Below are 13,525 nucleotides of genomic sequence, written 5' to 3' on the forward strand. Positions count from 1 at the left end.
TCGAATCGTTTCTAATTATAACCAATAGCAACAGGTTGTACAAAAAAACTTCCAGTATCCTAAAGCAAATGCCTCCTTCTCAGCGGCTGCAGACAAAACAAAGCAGGTTATTAAATGCTCTGAGGTATGCAGGCCATTTATTTTATTTTTATTCTCAAAGTGCTTTGAACAAAGAAACACGGGAAACGAGGATTTAGTATAGTTAAGCTTTGTTTCTGATATGGTCTATTTTTACTTTTATGGTAGTTTCACCATTTCACCTTTACGAACTTAATTTCCTTTTTATGAAGGACTAAAGTTAATAAATTTATGCCAGACTCCTCTGTTTGCCATGCCCTGTGCTAGAGACTTCCATCTTAGTCTTGCAACAGGCTTTCCAAGAAGCCATTCCTGACTCCATTTCACAAAAAAAAAGGGGAACTGGGGGCAGTTTAAGAAACATGTCCAAATTCATAAAAACTAAGTCTTGGCTGTTTTCAAGCCTAAGGATATTCAGAGTATTTGAATTCTCTAAATTGATTCCTCTTACAGGGTAAAAAAAATCCAGGGCAAAAAACATTCTAAATCTGAGTCCAGAACAGCAGTGCTCCTTGGTAATTTTTTTTTTTCTTCCCAAACATGCACAGATAGTTTATAAACTATGAACTCACCATACCCCCACATCACACAGCAAGTAGCAGAGGAGTTGAGTAATTTGCACCTTTCTAAAATTACTGAACTCTACATACACACAAAAAGTTACTGCCAAACTTAACACAAAGAATTGTATTCATCCACTCCCGCCCTGCCCAACCCCACCCCCCCTCCCCCGTGGGTTTTTGAGAAGCTCAGCATTGTCTATTAATGGCAGCGGGGGCAGGGCTGTATTTGTTCCACTCAATTGTTTATAATTTCCTAGAGAAGCATTACTCTTCAAAATTTAAGTTTGGCACATGTTATTTCCTACAAATTACGCCACTTCTCCTTTATTTCAGGCAGCTGTCACATTTCTTTTTTTCATTTCCTCCCTATGCATCGTGTATTTTAAATTCCTTTCACTTTTTTACACCTCTTACTTCAATTTGACACTTTATATACATCCTTACCTTCTGTCTAAGGCATCTTGCTTTCATTTTTAAAAGTGATGTACCCAGGATAATGCTGCCCTCTCGATCTATCTTTCGTTTAAATAAGGCTATGTATCTTTTTTTTCAGGTGAGAATATACAGTGCAAAAGAAAATTAAAAAAGAACAGTTCACCCTGCGAATCAGTGAATCACTAGTCTAGTCTTATTAGGAACACGATACATTTTTCTTCTGAGGTTTGGGAGTTTAGTTTTTCTACAGTTTCAGAAATATAATGTTAAGAGGGAGACACTACACTTTAAAGGCCTGGCTATTTTATAAGTACTATAGATATTACCTTTTCAAACAGAGGGGAAAAGATTGTAATGTGAGGATGCCTGCATGAAATCATTGATTTTTTTTTCCCCCAAATAGCAGTGTAAGTTTACACTTACATGAAAACAAGCAAGCTGCTAAGCTTTCTAGCTATATCTGGAATGAATGTAATTATTACTCAAGGTCAACATTTTGCATTTCCCTCGATTGAACCGTAGTTTATCACACAAAGTGAGGATTTTTTTTCTATCTGTTAATAGTTCATTGCTTCTTCTTTTGTTATTCATCCTTTCTGGAGTATTAAATCATGTTTTTGTTTATTTCTTTCTCTGCCCTTCCAATCTGGGATGGTGAAGATGAGTTGTTGGGTTTTTTTAAGCTGAGATGTAGTTGACATAACAACCTCACATTAGTTTCAGGTGTACAACGCAACAATTGGATATTTGTATCTCTTGCGAAATGCTTACCACACTAAGTCTAGTTACCATCCGGCACTGCACATAAGGATGGGATTTCTCTTCCGTGTTTCCCTTAGGTGGCTGGAGAGAGATACGTCTACAAATTTGTATGTGATCCAGAAGCCCTCTTCTCCATGGCCTTTCCAGATAATCAGCGCCCACTGCTGAAGACAGACATGGAGCGTCATATCAACGAAGAGGACACGGTGCCTCTGTCCCACTTTGACGAGAGCATGGCCTATATGCCAGAAGGGGGCTGCTGCAACCCTCACCCCTATAACGAAGGCTACGTGTATTAACACAAGTGACAGTCAAGGGCCTCCTCGCGCCTCTCCTCTTTTGCGAGATGCAGAGAATCTCTGAATTCTCTTCAATCTTTGTCTGATTTTTGTTGTTTGTATTTTATTTTTAAATAATAATACACAAAAAGGGGCTTTTCCTGTTGCATTATTCTATGGTCTGCCATGGACTGTGCACTTTATTTGAGAGTGGGTGGGAGTAATCTAAACATTTATTCTGTGTAACAGGAAGGTAATGGGTGAATGGGAGGGGGGGATTGGGGGATTACTTTTTACTTAGGCTTGGGGTGGGGTCCTACAGGTTTTAAGTATGATGAAGCTCTATCATGTTGATTTGATTTCATAACAACCTAGAAAATGTTCATTTCCTCTGGGTGTCTATAGTACACAGTTAATTCACATTGTGTAAATATCCACTTGGAGACTATTTGCCTTGGGCATTTTCCCCTATCATTTCTGAGTCTCTGCAAGGTGTACAAAAAAAAACTACTGTAAAAGGCAGTTCAATTGTTAGAAATGACTGTTTTTGCACCTCTTGTAAAAAGGTATCTAGAGATTGCATTTGCTGCTTTTTGTTTCGTTTTGCTTTACATATGACTCTTAGAGGATAACCATAAGATGGGTAATTCTCTCTGAAGTTGAGTAATCACCATGACTGTAAATGAGGGGCACAATTTTGGACTCTGGCTCCAAACTGAGTCACAGGCCAGTAGCAGTATACGTATCTGGTGCCACCTTGCTCTTTAGATACAAATCATACTGTTGTTAAAGTATTTTGAAGCTCATTTCAGTTAAATAATGATATTTTTCATGGTCCTTTGAGATCTTCATTTAAATGGTAAATCTGGGATCACAACGAAGCAAAAAATATCTGTCTCCTTTCGCTTCCTTCAGTACATAAAAACATTATTTAATCAATAAGAATTAACTGTACTAAATCACATAATATGCTGTTCTAGATACAGCAAGCACTCCTTAAGAAAAATATCCAATACACTAAATAGGTACTATAGTAATTTTTAGACATGGTACCCATTGATATGCATTTAAACCTTTTACTGCTGTGTTATGTTGAAACATATATAAATATTAGATAATGCTAATGCTTCTGCTGCTGTCTTTTCTGTAATATTCTCTTTCATGCTGAATTTACTATGACCATTTATAAGCAATGCAGTTAACTACAGATAGCATTTCAGGACAAAATAGATGACTCGAACCATTTATTGCTTAAAAAATAGCTTATGCCATGCTATGCTATAAGCAGCTTTTATGCACATTGACAAAATGAAGAGTAAGCTTCAGCTTGCTAAGGGAAACTGTGGAAAATTTTGTAACTTTTGGTGAAATGGAAAATTATTTACAAACTGTCAAAGAATATGAGGAAGTTGCTGTATGACATAGTGCTGGCGCTGGTACTATCCATCATCTTGTTTTGGACGCTCGTGTAAATGTGATTGGATTGTTTGAAAGAAGATTTAAAGATTTAAAGTTTCAAAGGTTTTTGTTTTGGTTTTGTTTTGCATTTGGAGAAAATACTGAAATTAGGGTATAACAAAGCCGTAAGTAAATGGTGGTGGTACAGTATCTCTGAAGAGCTTGCTAAAATAATTCAAGCAAGAAACACGAATTTTGTTCACTCCATCAATATCCCAGAGGAACAAAAAATTTTAAAGAGTCAGTAGCAAAATTTTTAAAAAGTCCTAAACACAAAGCCAAAATTGACTTATAAAAGCTTTTCATGATGAACACAGGGAAAATTGTTGAAAGATGATCTCCTGGCTACCCATTTTCCAACATGACATGGATCACAACTCATGTCTTTAAATTGAACAGTTATTGGGAAACCCACATACCATAATCAATACTACTCACATTTAATCCTACAAAAAAAATTCTAATTTCAACACATCTATGTAACCTGTGATTTCAAGGCTTGTTCTACATTTACATTATATAGCATTAGGCCCATTATGGGCTAATAAATATGCCTTAAAAATCAGAACTTTTTCCCCCCACTTTGCTCATGTGGCCATTTACAGCACGTAGAATAAAAACAGATTTTAAAATATTCAGCTAAAGTTTTACTGGAAAGAGAATTGACACATTTGGAGAAATTGAAGGGGAAATTGAAAGTGGATACTTGAAATATGATCTAAGTGAAAATTATATTGAGTATTCTTTTTTTTTCTCTTATTCTTTTAAAACTTCTAGTTCTAGTTTGACAGTGAGAAAATTGGGCTATGAGTTATTTTAAGGAATCAAGGAAGAATTGGTATTGATTATATAATATTTAAGGACAAATTATATATTTTGCTGTTTACGGTACTAACTCACTGAATGCAGTAAGTAATTGGCCAACATTAAGTATATTTCTCATACAGAAGGGTTCAAGACATTACATTATAAACTCTTGGGAAATGTATCTAAATTTTTTTTTTTTGGTTCTGTTCTTATTCTACTTTTTGTTTGGTTGTATTCTTATTTTCAGATAGATTAATAAATCTGGCAGCTGATTTCTGCAAGATTCTTGTGTTTTGAATTTCTAATTGAATTGGCTATTCAAACATAGAAATCGACAACATAACATTTTCCTTCAACTTGGTAAAGGAAAATAAAAGAATTACCTCCCCTCATGTTTGCTGCCTTTTGATGTTAATACCCAAAAGACTAATTACAACAAAGAATGTCACCTCTCCAATAACTAATGAAAGATGATTTTCTTTAAGTTATGCCTACAAAAATGCTTAAAAATAAAAATTCACACAGCTAACAGTGCAGAGCAGTTTTCTCAAATTATAGAAAGTTCTTGGGGGTCACTTAATTGAAACTCCTTTTTATAGATTTTTATCAGTTTCCTGTAGATGCTATAACAAATTACCACAAGTTTAATAACTTAAAGCAACACAAATTTATCCTCTTTTAGTTCCAGAGATCAGAAGTCCAAAATGAGTCTAAAGGGGCTAAAATCAAGGTGTCTGTAGGGCTGGTTCCTTCTGGAGGAAGCCCATCCTTACTTCTACTTTTAGAAGCTGTTGTCATTTCTGGCTCCTGGCTCCTGCCTTCCTTACTCCAATCTCTGCTTCTGTGGTCACATCTCTTTTTCCTCTACTGTAGTCAAATCTTCCTTGGCCTATCTCTCATAAGGATATCTGTGATTACATTTAGGGTCTACCCAGATAACGCAGGATAATCTCCCCATCTCAAGATCTTTAACTTAATCACATCTTTGACGTCCCTTTTGCCAGGTAAGTTATCATTCACAGGGATCAGGACACAGGTAAGGGGCATGGAGGAAAAGGGGTGGCTGTTATTCAGCTTACCACACAGATGAAGACACTGTGTATTAAAAATACTGATTGACTTACCTATGGACAAAAATGTTCTTATTGATGGATCTAGGGTGAGAAATTACTGAAGAACATTTTTGTTTACCATTGAGATGGTCTCACTTTACTCTGCATAAAAGGTAATGAAGGCATTCTATGTTAAAGTTCACCTACTCCATTAAAGCATCTGATAATCACATAGAGCTTTTAGATTATTTAATTCCCCCACATGTAAAAATTATGTAATGAGAGAAAAATATAGTGTGATAATTACAGAGTTATAGCACAGTTAATTATGTTATCCAAGTCAGATTATTTTTTTTAATATAAATTTTGATGCTAGTATGGGTTGTTACTCTACAGCCTTAACATCTACAAGTTATTACTGTTTAAGAAAGAATGATATGTAGAATATGTTTGTTACTCAAGAGCAATTTTAAAATATGAGTCAACTTATGTTTATATGACAAGGAAAGAAATCTATTACCAGATGTCTTAGCATTTGGCCAGATCATAGGTGCTTCTAAAATTGTTCTATCAGGTAGCATTTTCAGAGCGTATAATGACAAAACATTACAGAGGGGAAGACCATTTGAATGTTTCTTACTTGGTATCTCAAAAGAGAAAAACTGAAATTTGAAAATAAGAAATGAGTGAGCTATTTTCCAGTTGCAGTTTTATATGGGGAAGGGGAAAAATAGAATTGTAAGAAAAAAATAAAGATGGGTAAAAATAAAAGAAGGCAATTGAAGGCAAATGAACATATTGAACAATTGTGATAAGAATTACATCAAAGCCAAGTTTCCATAAGATATCAGTGTTGGACATGATACTGAAGAATTCGGCTCAATTTACTCAGAACTCAACTAGTACATACTTTTAAGACTTAGCTTTTTTTTTTCTTCTTTTTTTTTAATATATGAGACTTCTTTAGAAAGATTTATTTATTTAAAAAAATTTTTATGGAAAGATGTAGTTTAAGAAGAGGAGAATTTGATCAGAGTAGTGGATGCCTTTACTGAAAAATATTGACGATTTTAGAACGTTCCATTAAAAGTATTCATAGAATAGCTGTGGTTTATAAACTCATATGTAAGATAGGGTTTTTTTTTTTTTTTCTTTTTCTTTTTGCATATAAACTCCAATATTCTTATTTAGTTCCATCCTAAACTTATGTTTCTATGGAGAAGAAATTATTAATTCACTTGGATATATTAAAATTATACTTACGGTTTGAGAAAACATTCCATGAAGTTTATGTGATCATAGCAAACAAATATGCTCAAAATTTAAATCTAAAATAAAAGCCCAGAAGCTGAAAATATTGCACTATTGTGACCACTCTGGGAGGTGGCACATGTAAAACTGATAAATATCATCTAAGATGTTGACTTGCTTTGAATCATTTTAATCATTTAATTTATGACCAGTGTACTTGAGTAGTGTTTTGCCCTCCTGTCACTTCCCACGTGTTATTCTTTTTCTGGTAATTTAGGTCCCAGGACACCTGATAAATATTTTTCTAGTACTGTGTTCTAATCTCTTTCAATACATGGTTTCACTTAATCTGTTCAGCAGCTACAGCAGGAAGAAATTTTGGGAAAGGAACGATCTAAATTATTTCAGTGACTCCCATGTGCCAGCCAGGGTGCATACTTGACAGATGTTACTGTTTCCATCACTGACTGGCTTTGAGGAGAAGCTGAGGCTAAAGACAAAACCAGAATGTCATTGTGTTCAAAATGTCATGTGATCACAGGCAAATTCATAAACGCTGCTCTTTTTTTTTGTAACCTGGACCTAGCTACTTTCTTGATTTAAATTTTAAATAACTAAAAAATGTATGTAAGTCTCTGCTCAGCTCAGAGAGGGACGCGGCGGCCGTGCAGGCCCCGGGGGACAGCGCTGTAGGGGCAGGGGGCGGAGTTGGTCAGCAAAGCTCTGGAACTCCTGATCGCCAGAGCAGTTCAGGTAGCCCTGGAGGCGAGGGTGGTCACCGGGGCTCAGAAGGCCGGGGTGGGCCTGGCAGAGGAGCGGGGATGGAAGTAGCTGCCGCTGGTCCCAAGGGTGAGCCGGCACCACGTGCCCTAGGACATGGTGGAGATGCAGCACCCGCGGCTGTAGGGCCTGGAAGTGGACTGCTGGTGTTCACACTCACAGTGCCTTTCCGACCCCCCTGGGGGTGGGGGCAGACATGTCCCGCAGATCTCTGATCCCAGATGCCTAATGCCACCAAGGCATGATGGTCTGCTGAAGACCTTGTCCTCTTCTGGATTTCCATCAACTCATTCCTGGATCAGCTTTCCCTGGTGATTCGGAATACTTGGCGCTTTGGGCCCCTGCCTCCCCAAAGGCTAGGCGGAGGAAAGGGGGCTGTGGCCTAACCTTGTGTCCCCTACTAGGGAAGGCATAGGGAACTCAAACTTAGAGTAACTGCCACTTTGTTATTTGGGTTTAATTTTTTGCCTCTACTGGCCCTTGGTATCTCTTGGTTCACTTGTTTTGTTTCCCTGCAGCTTGAGGAGTGGGATGCTTCAATGTTTATTACTGCAGAAAATAAAACTTAGCTACTAAAAAAAAAAAAAAAAAATTATGTAACAGTGACATTTTGCTGAAACACAGTCTTATTTAAAACGTATTTGTTTAAACATCTTTGATTAGTCTTTATAGAAAAATCTGAAAAAGAAATCAAGTACTACTTAAACAATAGCAATATCATAACATGAATTTTTTTTTTGAGTCTCTAAGCATTTAGAAATCTAAATGATTGATGTATCACTTTGGTTTTTCCACTGGAGGATACAGCTTAATGATCCCCAAAGAGACAGATCAACTTCTTCAGAATGTTGTAAACACTGCCCCCATGACTTACGCTATTAGACATGACTTCTGAAAGTAATAGATTGCCCAGAAAACTTTTAAAGCATGGCAGATTTGAAGTCACGTGATTCAGAAGAAGCAACAAATGAATTTTTAAAGTAGAACTGAAATCACAGCAACTATTTTCCAAAGAAATCTTAATTTTTAAAAACTATCACATTGTTTTAGAGGGGACTATGACATCTTATGTACGTTTAAATTTTCTGAACAGCCAGTAAAACTGTTTGTCCTATAGAAAATTTAATGTGAATTTAATTGACAGAAGACAAATATGGCACAAAAAGATGGGGAGAAAATAAGATAATGCATGTGGCATTACATTTTTAAAAATTTTTATTTATTTATTTTCTTATTTAGTTTTTTGGCTGTGTCGGGTCTTAGCTGCCACACGCGGGATTTTTGTTGCGGCATGCAGGCTTCTCTGTGGTTGTGGTATGCTGGCTCCACGGCGTGTGGGCTCTGTAGTTTGCAGGCATGTGGGCTCTCGCTGAGGCATGAGCTCAGTAGTTGTGGCGTGGGCTTAGTTGGCCCACAGCATGTGGGATCTTAGTTCCCCAACCAGGGATCGAACCTGCATCCCCCTGCACTGGAAGGCAGATTCTTTACCACTGGACCACCAGGGAAGTCCTGACATTACATCTTAAACTGCACAATGCTCTCCTACTTTTAATACTTGAGAAATATTTTACTTGATATTTAAAAATATTAAATTCTTTAAATTTTTTCTATTTAAAAATGTTGTAGTAAAATATATGTAACATAAAACTTGCCATTTTAACCATTTTTAAGTGTGCGCTTCAGTGGCATTAATGACATTCTCAGTGTTGTGCAACCATCACCACTAGTATTTCCAATCCATTTAGATTATTTTATTCTTAAAGTATTTAAAAAAATACTATAGGAGATACTTTGTTATATATTAGAATTAGAAATGTAAAAAATGTAACCTTATGCTTTCTAGTAGTTCACATTACTTGTAGTTCCTTTATTAATAGGTTGGCCTTGATTTCATACTGTAGTTTAATAGCGTTATTAAAGAAAAAAAAGAACTTTATGTATAAACACTATTTCTACAAAGTCCCAATGATTGCAGGGAAAAAAAGTTCATTTAGACAAGGAGCTTACCGGATGCTTTGAAAATAACTCAGTTATGTACATCTATGTTAACAAATAAAAACGGCCCAGAACCTTAAAACAAACTACATCAAACAGAGAACTGATCTTTTGCACTCTTGTTTCTTTAGTTTGAATGGACAGATTTGATTAACACATCATAAAGACACAAACATACTGAAGCTATGCTCTTTAATACAGTGATAATTTCAGGTAACTTTTTTAAGGAAAATATTCCCAAACAGAAACATGTGAGATTTAATAAAAGTACTGAATTAATGTGAAATCAGGTTAACAAGATACACTGGGCATCACGCCACCACCCCCTCACCAAACACTAAGAACTTGCTAAATTAAAACAGAAATTGAATATTTTTCTGTGACTTTTCAAATCTCATATATTCCTTTCAAAATCTGTCCCCTGAAATATGGTGCTTAATCACAAGGTGACTTGTTTATAATCATTCACTTATAGAGTAAATTTTGGTTTATTATTGAAAGCACAGCATCTGAAGAGAGAAGTCTATTATTTATTTTTTCCTCAGATATATAATGCCAGGCCCAAATGTGATAACATTCCACATCTGTTTGTTGATTTTTGTCTGTTTCATGAAGAGCTTGTTTGCAGGTGTAACAAATCACCCATAAAATTGCCATTTCAATTATTTCATATGCCAACATTTGAAATTCACCATCACGAAAATTATGAAGGACTTCCCTGGTGGTCCGGTGGTAAAGAAGCCGCCTTACAATGCAAGGGACGCAGGTTCGATCCCTGGTCAGGGAACTAAGATCCCACATGCTGTGGGGCAACTAAGCCCGCATCCCACAACCCACACACCTCAACGAGAGTCCACGTGCCCTGGAGCCTGCGCACCACAACTAGAGAAGAGAAAATCCTCACGCCACAACTAGAGAGAAGCCCACGCACCAAAATGAAGAGCCCGTGCGCCGCAACTGAGACCCGATGCAGCCAAAAATAAATAATAAATAAATCTTAAAAAATAATAAATAAATAAATAAATCTTTTTAAAAAGTTATGAAATAGAATCAACCGAAAAAAGAATTCTTCCCTGGAATTTACTGTTTAGTTATTTTTGTAAAAATTTGTGATCATGTAGAAATCCTGAGGCAGTTTTCCAAAACCAAAACAAGGAGAAATATGAAAATAAATATTTGGATAATTTAGATCTCAAAGGAGAAATACATTGCTCACTAATTTATTCATTGAATGAGTATTAACTCACTCATATTAGAACAGACTTTGGATTATTCATTTCAATTTGTTCTTTGTTGGGAAATCCATTGATTTCATCCCTCAAAAATCCCCAATTATGAATCTTCTACAAATTGGTCTTAAACATTGCTATAAAATCAGTTGATTGTGTACTTACTGTAATTAAGTTACCCTACCCCATAAGTAGACTCTATGGAGGATGTAGTAGATTTATAAAAGCGATCCCTGCCCTCAAACTACATAAGACTAACCCACATGAATCTAACCCACACTTAGAGAACTACATATGATATATCAGTTAGGCTGAAATAATCCATTATTTAGTGCATAAAGTCTGTGGAGAAGGAGTACGGTAACGAAGTGGTCTTTAAAATGCTAGTGACAGTGGGAAGCAGGGATACTTTTATTCAAATATAATGAGTGTTTCAGGTCAATCATGCCTGTTGCTATAAAATGAAGCTTTCAGTTAATCACTACATGCAAGTCTATGTGGCCCATCATGGACAAGAATGCTGAACATTTAAATGAAATTCAAGGCAGGGCAGACTACTGACTCATTAACTTCCAGACTGTCTTGACCCTGAGAATGTTGCCTAAAAGCATTTATCAAATGCCCACTTGCTGTGTATGTGTATCCTAGTAGCAAGAAATAATCATCAATCTATTCAGGTCACTATTACTGAAATCAAAGATTACCAACTATCGTTCCATTCTTGCATTACTTTACTCAAGATTCAGAGCCCAGGAGAGAGAACCCAAGGGTTTGCCCTTTGTGTCCTCACCCTTTGCCGGTAAAAGGGCATGGAATCTTACAGTCCCATCAAGCCCTTGCATGCTGGATGAGAAGTAATTCCCTCAAGTAACTGGCATAAACAAGAAGTGGAATTGCTAGCTGGGGGTGTTCAGTCTTTCTCAAAGTCCCTAAAAATAATATTATCTTCCATCTTCAGAATGGGAAAACTGCTGAATATAGAATGTCCTTTTTGTTCTTCCATTTCCTTCAAGAGTATTTTGATTCCTATAGGTCCTTAAAGCCTGCTGACACGGTAATGTGCATAAAAGCAGTGATTAGCAAGAACTGGACGTATTTACCAAGTTCTAGAAGAGTATAATCTAAGAGGAATAACGATGAGAACAAACCAATATGCATATAGGACAGGTACTACATTAGTTCACTGGGGCTGCCGTAACAAAGTAGTATCAACAGGGTGGTTTGAACAGCAGAAATGTATTATCTCAAGTTCTGAGGCTAGACCTCCAAAATCAAGGTTTTGGCAGGGTTGGTATCTTCTATGGAGCTCAGTCTGTTGCAGGTCCCTCTCCTTGGCTTCTAGCTGTTCTTCTTTTTCCCATTTCTCTTCATATCGTCTTTCCCCTGCATCTGCCTCTGTGTTCATTTTCTCCTTTTCAGGATACTGGTCATATAGGGTCAGGGCTCACCCTAATGACCTCACTTTAACTTACGTCTGTAAAGACGCTGAAACCATGGTTAAATCCATTTCACCTGCCTTTACTAATCAAGGCCATTTTAAGATTTGCATGCCCTCCAGGCCGCAGGTAGCCTTAATGATAAGTTGTTTGCCTGGATTGTTTTCTAGGAACTTGGTGTCAGCTGCCTCTAAATCAATCTGAATCTAAGACCCTCCAACTGGGCATGCGCTAGCGTCCTCTCGGTGACCTGAACTGACAGAGGCCTGTAGCTTAGTTACGCCTGCGCAGAACCACACACCTTCCTCCAATCACCTTTCCCCATGCTCCCCAGGCCTCAAACCGCCGTGCTTTCTCATTTGTTATCCCATCGGTACACGGAGCCCCTTGCCTTCAGGGAAGGCGGAAGGCGGAAGGCGGCTTTGGGATTCGTTTTCCCGCTCCTCGCTGGACTGCCTTGCGAGTAGACGCTCTCTTCTCTGCAAACCTCGGTGTGTCAGCGCTTTGACTTGACAGGTAAGACGAGCCTGGCTCGGTAGCAATCTCATCTCCAAGTAAGGTCACTTTCAGACCTGTTGCAGTTAGGACTTCACGTTTCTTTTTGGGGGAGAACACAATTCAACCCGTAGCAAGGTATGGTCAAGCGAAAGTGAAAGAATCCATTAAAATGAAATTATTATCCATTACGTGTGAGATTTAAGCTTAAGAGAGAAATTACAACGGTATCTTTCTTATATTACATGACTAATGTGGATAAAGATATTGCATAAATATAACCAAGGCATTGCCCTTTATTTTCAATGAGGATGTTCAAAATAAATTTTATTTTCATCGTCCTCTTGTCCCACTACCAATGAACACTTTTCCTAAAAAAACAGGAGAATAGAAGTAAAGGGATTGCTCACATAATAAAATGAAAATCTAATAAGAAATTGTAGGGGGACTTCCCTGGCGGTCCAGTGGTTAAGACTCTGTGCTTCCAATGCAGGGGGTGCAGGTTTGGTCCCTGGTCGGGGAACTTAACATCCCACCTGCTGCAAGGTGCAGGCAAAAAAAAAAAAAAAAGAAGAAAAAGTGGTACCCTAAAATAATTAGTATGTTGTTTCTGTTCTCTGGTTTTTAAGACCTAGAAACTTGCTCTGTGCTAGGAGAAAAAAATCTATGAACAAAAACACTGTAAACTTTTCTAGGCTAAAATGAGAAGTTAGATGAGGAAATTTGCGTTGAGCACTACTTATAATTTAAGGACCATTGAGCAACAAGCAGCCTGGGTTTACACAGAGCAAATCATGCCAAACAAACCTGATTGCTTTTTTTATTGAATTACAAGATTAGTGGATGAATGCAAAGTGGGAGATGTAATACATTTGGATTTTAGCAAAACATTTGTTACAGCGTCTC

At 37.1% G+C, this 13,525-nt stretch overlaps 1 protein-coding gene across 2 annotated transcripts in view; it reads left to right on the forward strand.

Moving 5' to 3' along the window:
* ETV1 (ETS variant transcription factor 1) overlaps window positions 1-2,355 on the forward strand; it is a 90,748-nt gene extending 88,393 nt beyond the window's left edge. For both annotated transcript variants that reach the window (XM_024767076.1, XM_024767077.1), the window contains exon 13: window positions 1,916-2,355. In XM_024767076.1, coding sequence (XP_024622844.1) covers window positions 1,916-2,137 — 222 coding nt within the window. In that variant the 3' untranslated portion in view covers window positions 2,138-2,355. The remainder of the gene's footprint in view (window positions 1-1,915) is intronic.
* Window positions 2,356-13,525: the final 11,170 nt, after the last annotated feature.

Source organism: Neophocaena asiaeorientalis, unplaced genomic scaffold, assembly GCF_003031525.2.
Source record: "Neophocaena asiaeorientalis asiaeorientalis breed wild unplaced genomic scaffold, Neophocaena_asiaeorientalis_V1.1 scaffold70, whole genome shotgun sequence".
Taxonomy (NCBI): Eukaryota; Metazoa; Chordata; class Mammalia; order Artiodactyla; family Phocoenidae; genus Neophocaena; species Neophocaena asiaeorientalis.